Genomic DNA, 17467 nt, shown 5'->3' with positions numbered 1-17467 from the left:
AAGGGATGCTGCGTGTCGGCTCAGGATGTCGGAAGATGACAACCCCTCGGCGACGATGGCATCGGTGATCTTCATCGAGAATAACTTATCGGCGTCGCCATGGAGAATGCGAGTAACACAATTGATTATAAGCAGACGATTGCTTCCCTTCGCATATGCACGTAAAACACACACACACCGGTCCTGTACACAACTCATCATTTATCCCCGTCCCCCCTACAACGCTCTTGTGGCGGCTGCTTAATTTCGGCGATATTGATTCGTTACAAGCAAAACAGACGCACCGATTTGGACCCACAGATGTCTCGTCGACAAATCAGGCCTGCTTCAAGACAATGCTGGCGAACTGCCAGGCGTTACAGGCGAGGATCCTCTCTTTAAGACATGGGTCCTCGTTCGACGCAAATTTCTATACAAGCGACACGAACCCAAAGCAATCATTCGCGTCGTTGTGAAGAATATAAATAACACAATCGCTCGGCAGACAACACGTGTCCTTCGCAGATATGTGTGCGCGTGTCTCTCTCCACATGTAAAATGAATAAATAAATACATAAAATATTCTTTCCACGTTGCCATCGGCCCCACGGCGGCCTCTTAGGAGGGAATCGTTTCGGCGGCACGGATTTATGTCGAGGATGGATGCCGGTTGGCGTCTCCGTGGGCAAAGCGGTCGGCGGTGTCTCACAGGCAGCACGGGCAGCGAGGGCGGTGTCCCTGCTCGAACGAGCATCGATCCACCGGTGCCTGTCTCCTGCTTTGCAGCGGGTGAAGTCGGTGGGTGGTGGAAATTCCACACCGAGCTCCCTGGCGACAGACGGCCGCAATTGAGTCGCAACATCTTGACCAGAATTGGCTGTCCGGTCATCCTCATGCTCATCATCATCGTCGACCCACGGGGGCACGGCTCTCAACTGTTTACCTCTCTAAGTTGGAATTCGGCAAATGTTAATGTAAACCACGCTGAATCTGACGTGCTGCATTGTTGTGTGTGTGGGTGCAGTCACTGTCGAGCGGGCTGAGACCATCAATTCATTGCACGTGAGAAGCCCGCCCGGTCGCATTAGAGGCGACAGAAATCCGATTCCAAAGCCAGGATCTCAGCTGTTCCGGCTCAGCACTTTGACCCCTGAGCTACCTGGGCACCTCTAACTTTGGTTCAAATATACTACCCAACAATACAAAAAAACGTTGTTGAGAGTGACACGAGGTGTGGGTTGTAGGGGGGGGGGCGATTTGGCCATACCTCCCCAGGCTATTTAAACTTATTTATTTTACTAAGTAAGGCCAACTGAGCCATATAGCTCTTTCTCAGAAGCGACCTGGCCACAAATGATAGCTCAACGCAGTGGCTTATCGCGTGGAAATTTATAGCAGTCAAATACTCTGAACGCACGTGAATTCTAAATGTGGAGGGACAACCCGGAGGACAATCCACGCGTCCGCGTGGGGAGTAGAGACACGAAATCTCCTAAACGTGCAGGCGTCAGTGTCGGGATCGAACCCAAGACCTCCTGCATACCAAGCGAGGTAGTTAACATCTCGCCACCGTGGCGCCCCCAAGCGTACAAGCACGGTACGGCACAACAGGGAATCTTTGGTGCAACTGCTCTCTGCTGCCTCGCGGTGAGCGTGGGTGTACACGCGCCTTGTTATTTTCAAATGCGAGGTGCTCGCCAATCGCGGTGCGATATCCAGGCCCCAAAATAAAATAAAAACCCTGCCTAGCTTCCGAGATCCGCCGATACAGTGAGCGTGGAGCAATAAAAAAAAGTTGAACAAAACATGCGGGGAACGTTTTCCGTTTCGTGATTTAGCGCGGTGCGGAAACCACAAAGGCACGGGAAGGGGGGGGAGGGGGGTGGAGGGGGGTGGAGGGGAAGGTTGTGTGAGACTGAGGTGGTGAAAAATTACGGAAATCAGACCCCCCCCCCAACCCTGACCCGAATCTTCCTCCAACTTCCTCCACCCACAGTCGAGCAAACGACCGCTTTGACAAAGCAAAGTTCTTCTAAATTTATTATATTTTTTGGGGGGGGGGCGGGGGGGGTTCACAATCAGAATGTGTGTTCATACTGGCGGAATCCGATGAGCTATACAGTTCATTTTCACAGATGTCCCGGGGCTGGCCAAGTTACCGAGTTCGTGTTTATTAAAACCCTCCACCACCCAACACAGCCAAATAAATTATAGAACCACTTTTAACGAGTTGATAATTAATTCACTGTTTTTGGCTACATAAACTACGCAATTTTTTTGTTATTTTACCAGGTAAGGCCCACTGATCTAAATAGCTCTTTTTCAGAAGCTACCTGGCCACAAATTATATCACAACGAAGTGGCTTATCACGTGTTAATTTAAAGCAACCAAATACTGTGAACGCGTGACGTTAATTCTAAATGTGGAGGGGAAAACCAGAGGACCCGGATATAAATTTACGCGACCACGCGGAGAGAGACACGGGGAGAGAGAGAGACACGGGGAGAGAGAGAGACACGGGGAGAGAGAGAGACACGGGGAGAGAGAGATACACGGGGAGAGAGAGAGACACGGGGAGAGACACGGAGAGAGAGAGAGACACGGGGAAAGAGACACGGGGAGAAAGAGACACGGGGGGAGAGAGAGAGAGACACGGGGAGAGAGAGACACGGGGAGAGAGAGAGACACGGGGAGAGAGAGACACGGGGAGAGAGAGAGACACGGGGAGAGAGAGAGACACGGGGAGAGAGAGACACGGGGAGAGAGAGAGAGAGACGGGGAGAGAGAGAGAGACACGGGGAGAGAGAGACACGGGGAGAGAGAGAGACACGGGGAGAGAGAGAGACACGGGGAGAGAGAGAGACACGGAGAGAGTAAGACACGGGGAGAGAGAGAGACACGGGGAGAGAGAGAGAGACACAGAGAGAGAGAAAGACACGGGGAGAGAGAGAGACACGCAAACTCCAAAATATACAGCGGGCGCCAAGGTCCGAATCGAAACCACGACCAGGCGAGGTAGTTAATGAAATATGAACTACTAAAGTTATGTAACCTTATGTGTGGTACCGATAAGTGACCAGGCTGGTCTGAACTCAAGGACTACATTGACGGCGGTGCCCATATTCTGAGCCAGTGATAGAAATTCCACATTCATTTGGCGAGTCTATCCATCAGACAACCACAGCTTGGTTCCTACTTTTTATCAGCCCTCGGATTGACGATGAGCAGTCAACCCCAATCTGCGCGTTCCCGTTGTGAGCCGTGGCTCGCTGTATCGTTGAGTCGCGCTTGTGTCAGCTGCTGGTTGTTGATGACAGTACCCCCTTCTGTACGAGGGGGCCCTGCGAGTAGCGGCCGTCTGTCTGTGTGTCTCTGTGTCTGTGTGTGTCTCTGTGTCTGTGTGTGTCTGTGTGTGTCTCTGTGTGTGTCTCTGTGTCTGTGTGTGTTAAGTGTGTGTCTCTGTGTCTGTGTGTGTCTGTGTGTGTCTCTGTGTCTGTCTCTGTGTCTGTGTGTGTCTTTGTGTCTGTGTGTCTCTGTGTCTGTGTGTGTCTGTGTGTGTCTCTGTGTCTGTGTGTGTCTCTGTGTCTGTGTGTGTCTCTGTGTCTGTGTGTGTCTCCGTAGCGGTTAGCGCGCTGCGCTGTGAACCCAGCGACCCGGGGTCGATTCCCGCTCACGGCCAACGCCAGTGACGATTATCTGAACCGGTCCTGGGACTCCCATAGGTCGACTCAGCCTCAAATGAGTATCTGGTACGGTGTGTAAAGATCGCCACTGGAGAGACAAAGGCGGTCGGGCGTGGTGTTGGCCACCCACCCCCTCGTGTGCCGTGCCCGGCCTTCATAGGTGCTGCTACTCGCTAACAGCACTTGCCCCAGCAGTCTGTTAAGGCTTACGCGGGGGGTTTTGTCGTTGTGTGCGTGAAAGATGAACCCAGATATGCGTGCAGTGCGCCTCAGGGTTGACCTGCTTCCGCTAAAAACTCGCGAAAACAAACCCGCACACAAAGAGAAAGATCCCCCGTGTAGCCTGGGCCAGACTGCTGGGGCAAGGGCTGTGATGAACGCCGCTGGGTTGGGTGGCCAACACCGCTCCCGCGCGCCTTCATCTGACGTTGACACGCCACGCGGCCTCCTAATTTGAGGCCGAGTCGACCTAGGTGGGACTTGTTAAATTATTCGCCTCCACTGTAATAGGGTCGTGAGCTGGAATCGAACTCGGGTAGCGCAGTGCGCCAACTACTGCGCCACCGCTCCCCCCCCCCAAACACAAAGATCACCTGTATAGCCTAAGCACACTTTTAGGGTGAGTGCTGTTAGCGAGCGACCAATGAAGACCCCCTCCACACACACACAGACGCACACACGCGTGTATCCAAAGACAAAGATCCCCCTATAGGCTTAGGCTATTGGGGCAAGTGCTGTATGCGAGCACCTATTAAGGTCGGCACGACACATAAGGGGGTGGGTGGCCAGCACCACGCCGGCCGCCTTTGTCTCCCCAGTTGCTATGTTTACACACCGCACCAGGAACTAATTTGAGACTGAGTCGACCTAGGGGAGACCCAAGACCGGTTAAGATATTCGTCACTGTTGGCCATGAGCGAGAATCGAACTGGGGTGGCCTCAGTGCGCTAACCGTTGCACCACCGCTCCCCATTAGACGCATGTATATACACACGCGCACGCTTACGCACAGGAAGAGCACTGCATGTGCGTGCATTCATTTCCCCTTCCTCCGTCGCAACAGCAGCAGTAGATGTGGCCATTTGATTATTTCAAAATTGTCCGGACTGACTCACTGCGTCCGCGAGAGACCCGAGTCAGTGCCCGGGTTCCAGCAGCGCGCATTCACGGGAGAGGATTGTAACCGTTAATGGATTTGATCATAGCTCATTGATTACAATTATAACCGTTATTATATACGATTGTAGCCGTAATTCGATGTGATTGTAACTGTGGTTGGAAGTGAGTATAATGCATGTGTGGCTTATTTTAATTGAATTCGCCGCATCCTGAACGCACGTTTATTGTATGTCTGTTGAACTTATTTCGTGCCTTACGTAGCCCACCGTGATAATCGGAGGTGCGGAGGATGGACAACGATCACAGATCGTGGAGCGCTCTCTCTCTCTCTCTCTCCTGATCGCGAATACGCAGGCCACGTGTCTTGTAAGGACACGTGTGTCCCTCTTCGTCTTATCGATCGTTCCAAACAAGGTCGTGGTCGAATAACGGATACACCATTTTCCTCTTTTTTCCCCAACAGAAAGTTGAATTCGACTCCCGTCACTTCCCTGGATCGCTCGCTCGCTCCATCGATCGCAAGACCGCACAAGACCCCGACGGCCTTGATCTAACCCGGCCACGTGGACTCCTAGCGGCCGGGAACGGGGCACGCAATGCGTGCGGGACTGTGCGTCTCTTCTCTTTTCCTCGCTCTACTGCTAGCCTATTCCATGGGCCTCGCGGTGCTCCTCATGTGGACTCAGGGTGCGTTCTCGCCCTCGCGTCGCTGGGCGAACAAAGACGCGGCGGCTGCGGTGGCCGGCGCCGCGTTCCTGCTCGACCCGTGCGAGTCCGCGAGTCCGCGGCGTTCGAACGCCACGGCCGCGTGGTACCGGACTCAGCAGCTACTCGCCCGGGGGTGGTCGCCCTCTGCGTCATCATCACCACTAGCGGCAGCACCAGCAGGAACAGCTTTACACCCAATGCCACCGCCACTATCACCACGAGCACCGACAGAAGCTGCAGCGCCGCGTGCAGTCCGCCACGTGTACATCCACACCACGTGGAGGTCTGGCTCCTCGTTCGTGGGGGAGCTCCTGAACCAGCACCCGGCCGTCTTCTACATGTTCGAGCCGCTGTGGCACCTGTGGAGGGCCTTCCCAGACCGCGGGGCCCTCGAGCTCCAGCCCAAGGCCGTCGAGTTGCTCCGAGACCTCTTCCAGTGCCGCCTCTCTCGGGCGTTCTCGCCGCTCATCCACGGTCGCGACGACGCGCGACTCCTCTTCGGATGGCAGCGCAACAAGGTGCGGGCAGGTGGCGATGCCGTGGGCCTCTTCTTAGGGAGGTGGGGGGGGGCATCACCGTCAGAATGAACCATAAACGATACTTGATACCGAAAGAACAAGAGAGTATAAACTCTACTCTTTGGGTGTTTCGGTAGTCCTGCAGTCACGAAAGCTTCAAGTCAAGAACTATGAACTATTATTAATTTCACCAGCTCAGGCCCACTGAGCGACGATGTAGCTCTTTTTCAGAAGCGACCTGGCCACCGCGGACGATAGCCTGACGAACGTTGCTTATGGCCACGTGGGCGATGATATCCTGGCCACATCGTCTAAACGCGTGCGGAGTCCACAATGGGTGGCGGAAGCGGAATTGTTTGAGACGGAGCGAACGGAGGGCGGCTGGTGGCTCGCATCTTTGGCGAGACGCGAAGGACGTGTCGCCCCTTGAGCGGGAGGGGAGGAGGCGGTCGGCGGGCTCTGGCGACACGTGGAGAAGTCCCGGAGTTTGGTTCGAAACTCATTTGGGGGGTGTTGGCCAAACGACTCGGGACTTGTACGTAGAGGGGGCACGCTGAGATTGGCAAATTGTCGGCACGATGTTGCCGGCTTCCTTGGCGGCTCTTCCGTCATTTTCAGGCTTCCTCTTCACATTTCCCTCTCTCCGTTTTCCTGAGCGTGAACGAAACCCGTAGCTGCGCGCGCGTTACAAATGTTTACGTGAATACGAATTAAATTAAGATAAGGCGTTGTGTATGTTTATTTTGTTCTGCCTCCCCACCATCCAGGTCATGTGCTCGCAAGCGCTCTGCCCCATGCCCACCAGCGGCGGCAGCGGCGGCAGCAGGCACGGGGCTGTGCCCAGGAGCGGCGCCGCGTGCGGGCGCCGCTGTCCCCGCGTGTCGCTGCGCCAGCTGGAGGAGCAGTGCCGCCGCTTCGGCGTCGTGGCCGTCAAAGACGTGCGGCTGCTGGAGCTGCACGCACTGAGGCCGCTGCTGCTGGAGGAGCAGGACGCGGGGGACGAGGAGGATGGCGGCGTGCTGGACGTGCGCGTGGTGCACCTCCTGCGCGATCCGCGCGCCGTCGCCGCCTCGCGCCAGCGCGTGCGGCGCGCGCTCGCCCGGGACAGCGCGCAGCTGGCGCGCTCCCTGCTGCTCCCGCGGCGCTACAACGCCACCACCAGCACCGTCGTCGTGGCTGCCGCTGCTGCTGCTGGTGGTGGTGGTGCTGGGGTTGGTGCAGGAGCTGCCGGTGCTGCTGATCCATTTGCTGCTGTTGGTGGTGCTGCTGATGATAACTTTGCTGGTGTTGGCGCTGCTGGAGCTGCTGGTGAAGATCATTTCGCTGGTCTTGACGGTGATGTTGCTGCTGCTCGTGCTGCTGCTGGTGGTGGTGGTAACCATCACTATGCGCGCCCTGCACAGCAGCAGCAGAAGGTGCCATACCAGAATCCACCACCACCACCACCACTTTCTCGCGTGGACTTCACGGGGAATCTCATGGAGGTTCTGTGCAGGAGCTCTGCTCAGGGAGTGCAACAGGGAATCCTGGAGCCCTGGCTACGGCACAGGTGAGTGATTGGATGAGTGTATGGGTGGGTGAATGTAAATGTAGGTTAGTGGGTGGGTGAGTGTATAGGTAAGTTGGTATGTGAATGAGTGTCTGAGTATTTGGATGGCAGAATGAGTGGCTCACGAGGTGACCGTATGGGTGGGTTGGCTGAGTGACAGCCGGTGGAATCCCACCCGTACCGCGAGCGCCCGGCGTCAGCTCGGCTCGGCTGTGCCAATGGAAAAAAAAATCGGCGTATCGGCATGTGACGCGTCCGTACTGCTGCCCCGTTTGCGCGCCAGGTACCTGCTGCTGCGCTACGAAGACTTCCTGACGGACCCTGAGCGCTCCCTCTCCTCCCTCTACACCTTCGCCGGCCTCCCTCCCAGCCCCGACGCCTCGGCGCTGCTCAACGCGCTGGTGGAGGCGCCCTCCCCGAAGGGCGACGGCCCCGAGGTTCGACTCCCGTCCCGGGCGCGGCCCCGTCCCGCGTTCGCCGTGAGCCCGAGGGACGCCAACGTGAGTCTGAGCGGCTGGAGGAGGACGCTAAGCGCCGAGAGGGTGCGCGTCGTCCAGGCGCTGTGTCGTGAGGTCATGAGCGTCGTGGGATACCCGCTCAGCTGTCCGGCGTCCCGGGGCAACTTCCTCTGGATCTGAACAAGGACGACCCGTGGGGTGGGAGCCACCGTCACGCCACACTCCAAACTCCGGACATCCTCGCAGCAGCAGCAGCAGCGGCGGCGGCGGCGTTTGGCTGCCCGTCGAACAAAGACGGCGGTCATCGCATCGTCACCATCATCGTCGCAGTCGTCATCGTCGTCGTCATCATCATCGTCATCATCGTCGCAGTCGTCATCGTCGTCGTCATTATCGTCGCAGTCGTCATCGTCATCATCATCGTCATCATCGTCGTCATCGTCATCATCATCGTCATCAGCATCGTCGTCATCATCATCATCGTCGCAGTCGTCATAGTCGTCGTCATCATCATCGTCGTCATCACCATCGTCATCATCGTCGCACGGCGCTTTCTCAGCTGCGCCGCTTCTGCGGCAGCTTCTGGGACGCTCTTCCCTTCCGATGTTAGGAAGCCACTGGGAGCTCCGATGCACTTCGTCTAGATTGAACACGATCGAGTTCGGACCGCCACAGGCGACGGACGCTCTGGGATCATGCCACGTCTCGTTTGTGCGTGCGCTACGATCCTGGCGACGATTATTTGAACCGGTGCTGGGCCTCCGTCTAGGTCGACTCAGCATCAAACGAGTGCCCCCCTCGTGTGCCGTTCCGGCCTTCACAGGCGCTCGCTGACAGCACTTGCCCCAACAGCCTCTTTGGGCTACACGGTGGGATCTTTGTCTTTGTGATGGCAAGCCTCCTCTTCTGTAAAGAAACTTGCGCCCGTTGTTTTAGAGCTGTCACGTCCGGAGATCGACGCGTATTCATCCAATAGAAGACAACGCGGAATTACGCAGCATCTACGTGCCCTGTAGATCGCAGTGCGTCTCGAGACGCTGAGCAGAAACAGAGTGCGACCTTCATCATAAGAAACAAGACGGCGTATACACTTCGTCAATGTGGATATACAACTTACAGCCAGTCCACTGCTGGATGAACACCACCACCCCCCAGGCTGTAATTATGATGGGGGGGGGGTGATTTGGCCATACTTCGCCACGCTGGTCACTCAGCAGTGTCTGTTGGTGAGGGGAGAGGATGGGGTTGCCATGACCAGTTCCACGTATCGCTGGCCACTGATGTTAGCCGTGGCTGGGAATTGTGACGCAGATTGCCCGGGTTGGTCGTCCAGTGCGCTAATCACTGCGCCACCGCTCCAGATGTCTTGTGACCCCCCTCCCCCCCCAATTAATTGACCTCTAACATTTTTTTCCTTTGCATGTACATTTATGTTTTAAATAAACATTGATTACAAAAATATATTACGTTTTAGAGATTTCAATGGGGGGGGGGGGGGGGGGGGTTACGAGACATATGGACCGCCCTGTACTGCTTCACGACAGTTGCTATAGGATCGCAGAGCTGCGGCAATTGTTGTTGTTGTTACCGTTTGATCGTGCCAGTCTCTGACCGTGAAGCGCCTCGTCTGTTTAGAAAGTGGAAAACACAACAACTGTTAAAGCTGGTGATTTGTAAATGTATAATTAATTGAGCCGTGCGTATTTTGTGCAACGTGAGGTTGTAATTACTTGACTGATAATGTTTCTACTTGCAGCATTTACGTCAATGTTCTTCGTACTAAACTTGACGCGTTACCTTCACGGGGCTCCCGTCGACTTGCGTAGGAGGCGATGTAAAATTCGTGCGAGTACAGAGGTGGCTGGGTGGCTCCCGAGCCAGGGACTGCGAGTCGACACCACCGAGGATCCTCTTGCCTTTGAATTTAAATTTGGGGGGGCGGTGGGTGGGGGGGGGTACAGCCCCCTCCGATCAAACCGGGTCCTCAAGCAAAACGGCATCGAATCTTCTCGGTCCGGTCAGCAATAATTATTTATAATCGCACACACACACATACACACCCACACAAATACACAACAACAACAACCGCCATTCGCCACTAAGTGGCGGTGACGTCACTACGACGCTTGTGCCAGGCCATGTGCACCTTGAGGCCACGTGAAGTGTCGAACGCCCGCTGGCAGGAGGTCACGGGGCAGACCCAGGTGCCACGGGTCGACTGACTGAGATGACTGGCTGGTGCACCACCTGTGCCCCCTACTGTGCCAACCTGCTGTGCTTTAGCCACGCGGCGCTCCGCTCGTTGTTGTGAGCGTCGCTCCTCCGCCCTCCGTTGTTGTTGGAGGGTGACTACCTCCAACTGCCCAGTAGCGTCCTTCACGAGCCTCCTCCACAGAGGCCAATCTTGACACCGCTGGTTCCAGTCATCGGCAAGTCCACTCAGCTCCACGTCCTCCTGTACCACATCACTCCATCTCTTCTCTAGCCCGTGCCGCGCCCGTTTAGCCCCCTCTGTCTGGCCGAACAAAAGCTGTTTCGGCATGCGGTGGCTGGGCATGCGGGCTACATGACCCAGCCAACGCAGCCTTGCCTGCCGGAGGAGCTCACCGATGGGACCTTGCCCAGATCTTTCAAAGATTTGTGAGCTCCTCACACAATCCAGCCTGGTTAAACCCAGGATGGATCGTAGGCAGGCTAGCCTAAATGTTTCTAACCGGCGAAGATGTTCCATTAGGGGGGTCCACGTTTCGCAAGCGTAGAGAAGGGAGGTAATGACCGTGGCCGAGAAGACCTGAAGCTTAGTGCGGAGCGACAGACCAGGTAGCTTCCACACAGCGTTACGCAACCGATGAAAAGATATTGCCACTCGACTGATTCGGAGTGAGACCTCTGCTGTTAAACTGGAGCCGGTCATAAGCACGCTGCCCAGGTATGGGAAACTCTCCACTCTCTCCACAACTGCCCCATCACCGATTGGGAGTTGTGGGGGTGGAGTGTCCGATGGTACAAAATACTCAGGCAGGTGCTTAGTTTTACCGAATAAAACCAAAGAGTATGGATCCTTGCAGTCACGAAAGCTTCAAATCTGGATTTGACCACGTAGTTCGTGAAGCCTTCAATAGCTGTACCGGGGGAATCTCCATTTGATACAGATATAATGGGAGGCTGATCGATGCCCGGGTGCGGTCAAGGGATGGCTCCCTATTGCTCAACCACGTTATGTATGCCGATGATTTGGTAATAGCTGCTCATTCAGAGGAGGAGTTGGAGATGCTGCTGCTGAGACTGGAGCGTGCCACTAAGAGATGGGGCCTTACCATCAGCCCCACCAAAACTAAGCACCTGCCTGGGTATTTTTTACCATCGGACACTCCACTCCCACAACTCCCAATCGGTGATGGGGCAATTGTGGAGAGAGTGGAGAGTTTCCCATACCTGGGCAGTGTGCTTATGACCGGCTCCAGTTTAAGAGCAGAGGTCTCACTCCGAATCAGTCGAGTGGCAATATCTTTTTATCGGTTGCGTAACGCTGTGTGGAAGCTACCTGGTCTGTCGCTCCGCACTAAGCTTCACGTCTTCTCGGCCACGGTCATTCCCTCCCTTCTCTACGCTTGCGAAACGTGGACCCCCCTAATAAAACATCTTCGCCGGTTAGAAACATTTAGGCTGGCCTGCCTACGATCCATCCTGGGTTTAACCAGGCTGGATTGTGTGAGGAGCTCACAAATCTTTGAAAGATCTGGGCAAGGTCCCATCGGTGAGCTCCTCCGGCAGGCAAGGCTGCGTTGGCTGGGTCATGTAGCCCGCATGCCCATCCACTGTATGCCGAAACAGCTTTTGTTCGGCCGGATCGAGGGGGCTAAACGGGCGCGGGCTAGAGAAGAGATGGAGTGATGTGGTACAGGAAGACGTGGAGCTGAGTGGACTTGCCGATGACTGGTACCAGCGGTGTCAAGATCGGCCTCTGTGGAGGAGGCTCGTGAAGGACGCTGCTACTGGGCAGTTGGAGGCAGTCGCCCTCCAACAACAACTGAGGGCGGAGGAGCGACGCTCACAACAATGAGCGGGGCGCCGGGTGGCTAAAGCACAGCCAGTCATCTCAGTCAGTCGACCCGTGGCACCTGGGTCTGCCCCGTGACCTCCTGCCAGCGGGCGTTCGACACTTCACGTGGCCTCAAGGTGCACATGGCCTGGCACAAGCGTCGTAGTAACGTCACCGCCACTTAGTGGCGAATGGCGGTTGTTGTTGTTGTGTGACCCGCTGCTCTGCCACAATTCCAGACCGGTCCCTTGGTCTCAAGGCGCGACGCCACGGCCACGTTTTGGAAGACGACGGAGAAACCCCCGGGGATTGCCCGTCGGGATTAAACATCGACGCAGGAAGGACGCAGACGGAACAAAACAAACCAACAACAACAAAGGAGGACTTTCTCCAAAATGGAAACACGATGTTTATTTAAATCTTAGATTGCCCGTAGAGCATATGTCGGGTCGCTGGGGAACACACATGCATTTAAACATGCACACCACCACCACCACCATCATCACCACGAAACCAAAGATAAAAGATCCAACCCACCCAGGATAGCCTCTGAAAGGCTGTAGGGGAAGGGGGTGTTTGCGAGCACCTGCGAAGGTGGATACAGCACGCGAGAGGGGCGGTGTGGTCAACACCACGCCCGGCCGCCTTTATCTCCCCAGTGTTGAAGTTTATACACCGCACTAAAATACTCATTTAAGGTTGAGTCGACCTAGGAGCCATGTTGGCCATGCGCGGAAATCGAACTTGGGTCACCGGGTTCGTAGCGCAGTGCGCTAGCCACTACGACACCTCTCCACTATGCTGTTACACTGACACACACGTGCACACACACTGACAAAGACAACGATCGCCGTATAGCCTTAAACAGACTTTTGGGCTAAGTGCTGTTAGCGAGCACCTATGAAGGTCGACACAGCACACGAGGGGGGGGAGGGTGCAGCACCGCACACGGCCGCATTTGTCTCCCCAGTGGCGATGGGTACATATTTGAGGCTGAGTCGACCTAGGGGAGGGGGGCCCAGGACCGGCTCAGGTAATCTTGACTGGTGTTGGCCGTGAGATGGAATCGAACTCATCTGGCTCCTAGTGCGGCGCGCTAACCGCTACACTACCGCTCCACATACACACACAGGACTCACACACACACAGGACTCACACACACAGGACTCACACACACACAGGACTCACACACACACAGGACTCACACACACACAGGACTCACACCCACAGGACTCACACACACACACAGGACTCACACACACACAGGACTCACACACACACACAGGACTCGCACACACAGGACTCACACACACACACAGGACTCACACACACACAGGACTCACACACACAGGACTCACACACACACAGGACTCACACACACACACACAGGACTCACACACACACAGGACTCACACACACAGGACTCACACACACAATGCATGTCTATAGCAGAGGCAAACAGGCCAAACATATTTGCGGATTAACCAATAATATTTCACCTGCAGCAGCAGTACTCCGTTAAATCAATTACCTTCACATTCCACTTCTGTGCCTGGTCAGTACAACAATTAGGGTATCAAAGACTTCCCGTGACATCCGTGCGGCAGTTAGGGTTATACGTATATATACTTTGATATTATTATTTACAACATTTATTTTTTTTCAAAAAATGTAAATGTTAAAAAATTATAAATTTCTGCCTGGCCCTGTTGCAGGAGGGGAAGATCCCTACGTTCAAGTGTGGCGAGTCTTGTAGTTACGATCGGCTCGAAGTTCATCTCCTGAATACATCTCTGGGGCTCGGAGAGACAACTTCGAGTCGAGGGTTAGGCAGATGCAGGGAATCAACTAAAAAATTAAACGGAATCCGATGCAATGGGTAACCCTGGTGCTGCGTGGTATGATGTGAGCGAGCCACCCGCTGGCGCTCCGTACCCTGCATTTGTAAACAGTTCCGAACCACCGCCTCCGTCGCTTGTCTATCGCTTCAGAAGACTGTCGCAAGGCCCAATCTTGTTCATTTAAGGATAAGGGTGAGTCCGAGCACCTACATGCCCCGGCATCTCGGAGCACCTTACAACGCACCTCAATCGTTCCGTTGCCCAGCTGCACTTTTAATTTTAGCCTAGGGGACCCCCCGAATGGCAGCTGTCTGTGTGCACCACAAGATGTATGCAACAAGAAAGTGGGCATTAGTCTGCCAGCAGGAGGCTGTGATGTTATTGGTGATTCCAGTTCAGTCATTTGTGAGTAGTTGTGTAAATTCGGACAATGCCGCCAGTGCACGTGGGTGGCCTACAGCGTTTGTAATAACAACCATGGGGTCTATAACGGCCACTGTGATGCAGAGGGCACGTATTTAGAGGCTAATACGCCCGGCAGTATTCACCGGGGCAGCCAGGGGAACTTGAACCATAAACCTCTCCAACAAACGGCAAAGGTGATATACCACATGTCCACACCACCTACCGCCCACGCTATCACCCGGCCATGCTATCACCCGGCCACACCACCTACCGCCCACGCTATCACCTGGCCATGCTATCACCCGGCCACACCACCTACCGCCCACGCTATCACCCGGCCATGCTATCACCCGGCCACACCACCTACCGCCCACGCTATCACTTGGCCATGCTATTACCTGGCCACACCACCTACCGCCCACGCTATCACCCGCCCACACCACCTACCACCCACGCTATCACCCGGCCATGCTATCACCCGCCCACACCACCTACCACCCACGCTATCACCCAGCCATGCTATCACCCGGCCACACCACCTACCGACCACGCTATCACTCGGCCATGCTATCACCCGCCCACACCACCTACCACCCACGCTATCACCCGGCCATGCTATCACCCGGCCACACCACCTACCACCCATGCTATCACCCGGCCATGCTATCACCCGGCCATGCCACCACCTGGCCACGTCACCCCTCAAGCACACCACCATTCGGCCATGCCACCGCCCATCCACACCACCACTCGGCCACACCACCACCGGCCACACCACCACCCAGCCATGCCACTGCCCCTCCTCGTAGTTCCGTTCAGAGCGGCGTGGTTGACTTGCATCCCCTTTGTAGTGACAATGTTCCCGTGGCGGCTGGGTGAAAGGTGGCTGGGGCTTATAAAGACAGAAAACATAAGGGATGCATAGCAGACCCCCCCCACTCGCCGCCAGGTCAGCCCCCACGTTGATGTGGAAGCACATCTGTAAGTAATGTACGTACGTTGACATTCCGTACGTAGCCAACCATGCTAATCGGAGGTTCGGGGGAAGGACAACAGACTAAACAAAAGAAGAAGTTCTAAATAAATTCGTTTTCGAAGACAGAAATTCGATTTTCAAGACAGCCCCCGCCCATGGCGAGTCGGCGCGTTCGCTCGAATCCGTCGCGAGGATTTGGACGCGTGCGGAGGCCCCGTCGCCCCGCCAAGTTTTTTATAGGACGACGGCAGCGACGACGGCAGAAGAGGGACAGAAATATTTTTTACGCAACAGCACGGGGCCCCCGTGCTCCCAACGCGCGCGCCCCGCACGACGCGGCGCAAGTGCAAATCGTCGTGGAGGGGAAACGGAGTCGTCTCCGAGCTGACGGCTCGGTGACGACTCCGTTGCGCTCGCATGTTCCGTGCGTGGTCGCGCGCATTCCTGGGCTCGCTAAAAACACAGCGCGCCACTCGGCACTGCGCCTCTCGAGCGCTCGCACCTGTGCTGAGCTTTCTGCGGGACCATCATCATCATCACCGCCATCATCAGACGTGGTCAATCTACCGCTGGATGAAGGTCTCCCCAAGCCACCGCCACCACTGGCTGCGATGCAGGCATTAACACAGCAACGAGACGATCCGCTTTGTGGCCTTGCCCGGTGGCTTGAACCTCGCTCGGGATCATGAGCACTGACTGACGTGGCCAATTTCTGTCGTAAATTTAGTGACCGGTTTGGCAGCAGCGTTGAAAGGCGTGAGTTTGACATCTGCAGCGGGAACATAACAAACAGGCCGATGATAAATAACGTCGTAACTTTTGTTGTTGTCCAAAAGACCCACAAGACACCGCGATGGGCGGACGATGCAGACGTCTTGCTCGAAGTTGCCTGCTGCGAGAAAACTGAATTCCGCACCAACGCTCGCCTGCTGCCAACGCTGACGCGGATTTTTATTGCTCAGCTCGCGAGAGCGCCTCCCGGACAAACGCAGCCACGAGCCCGTCAGCGTCGCGCGGCGACGCCGCAGTCGCTAAACAGTTCCGGCGCGCCGGTCACTGCAATGTCGATTTTCGTTTTCTAACGTCCCTTTTGCCGAATCGCGTTTACTGGACACAAACTGAAATGGAAGGAAAATCGTCTCGGCCGCACGGCTGGCTTCAACGAGGACAGCCATGAAGGTGCCGATGGGACAAACCGGCTAGACGCGAGCGACTGCGAGGACATACACGGGGCGATCGTTTTATTTGTTTGTTACAAGAGGAATTAAAAAAAAATGAAAATCTAAGCACGTTTTCAAATCCTCGATTTTGGTCACGGCTACGGGCACCGCTACCGCCTGCTCCTGTAAATGAACGAAGTGACGTCAACGTGTGCGGAAAACGAGGAAAGCGGAGGGGTGAGACGGGGCGGCAGCTGCGATGGAGGCAGCTTCGCCTGCGTCGCAGTCCATCAGTGTTCCGTGGCCCCTGGGGGCCCTTCTCTCTACGTGGGCACACTGCCAGTGTTGACCCCTGATCCCGTCTGGGCGGAGCCAAAGTCCGTGGGGGCGGAGCTGAACTCCACGGGGACGGAGCCACCTCCGTAAGGGGCGGGGCCACCGCCGTAGGGGGCGTGGCCGCTGTTGTAGGGGGCGGTGACGTGAGTGGGGCGGAGCTCCTGGGCGCCCGGCCCCCAGGGGCCCCCGAAGGCGCCGCGCTCTGATTGGCCATCGCTGCCGTCGGGGCGGGGCTTGGCGTGCCGGTGGGCGTGGCTGGAGTCGACTCCGCCCCCGATGTTGAATGACAGCTCCGTCTCTGGGATGACGACATCTTCGTCGCGAAGTCGTCCCTCGTTCTGAAGGTCAAACGGAGGGGTCATCGGTGGTGTTGGTGGTGGTGATAACGAGGACATCACATGAGCCACCCTCCTCCACCCCAGCGCGGCGAGTCACAGAGCTGTCACGGCTCGGTGTGTCTCGGTTAACGGCGTCCACTCGTTCACATTGGGCCAACTCCATAATGCAGGTTATTTTTATTGGGTCAGATCGCGCAATTATAACTGCGTGTCGTTAAACCCGCCACCACTCGACACAGCCAATTAGTACAAAGGTCGAATCAGTGTATTGACCACAGACGGATGATGGCGGGGACTGTATTGACCCTTGGACTCTTTGACCAGTCTTCCTTTTTCTGCTAAATTTCAGGGCTG

At 55.8% G+C, this 17467-nt stretch overlaps 2 protein-coding genes across 3 annotated transcripts in view; one reads left to right on the top strand and one right to left on the bottom strand.

Moving 5' to 3' along the window:
• The first annotated feature begins 3888 nt into the window (after window positions 1-3888).
• Window positions 3889-9476, top strand: LOC116952609 (carbohydrate sulfotransferase 7-like). Its single transcript, XM_032972132.2, has 4 exons — window positions 3889-4944; window positions 5246-6008; window positions 6776-7557; window positions 7841-9476. Exons 2-4 carry the CDS (start codon window positions 5379-5381, stop codon window positions 8193-8195), a joined length of 1767 nt encoding a protein of 588 aa, XP_032828023.2. The 5' UTR covers window positions 3889-4944; window positions 5246-5378; the 3' UTR covers window positions 8196-9476.
• Window positions 9477-12439: 2963 nt separating this feature from the next.
• The window catches only part of LOC116952633 (sodium/hydrogen exchanger 9-like), a 52975-nt gene continuing 47947 nt past the window's right edge, over window positions 12440-17467 (bottom strand). For both annotated transcript variants that reach the window (XM_076074391.1, XM_076074392.1), the window contains exon 16: window positions 12440-17113. In XM_076074391.1, coding sequence (XP_075930506.1) covers window positions 16763-17113 — 351 coding nt within the window. In that variant the 3' untranslated portion in view covers window positions 12440-16762. The remainder of the gene's footprint in view (window positions 17114-17467) is intronic.

The sequence above is a fragment of the Petromyzon marinus genome, chromosome 47, assembly GCF_048934315.1.
Source record: "Petromyzon marinus isolate PM22_M1 ecotype Great Lakes invasive population chromosome 47, UKy_Petmar_22M1.pri1.0, whole genome shotgun sequence".
Taxonomy (NCBI): domain Eukaryota; kingdom Metazoa; phylum Chordata; class Hyperoartia; order Petromyzontiformes; family Petromyzontidae; genus Petromyzon; species Petromyzon marinus.
The sequence above is the reverse complement of the archived record's forward strand: the minus strand, read 5'-3'. Positions and strand labels throughout refer to the sequence as shown.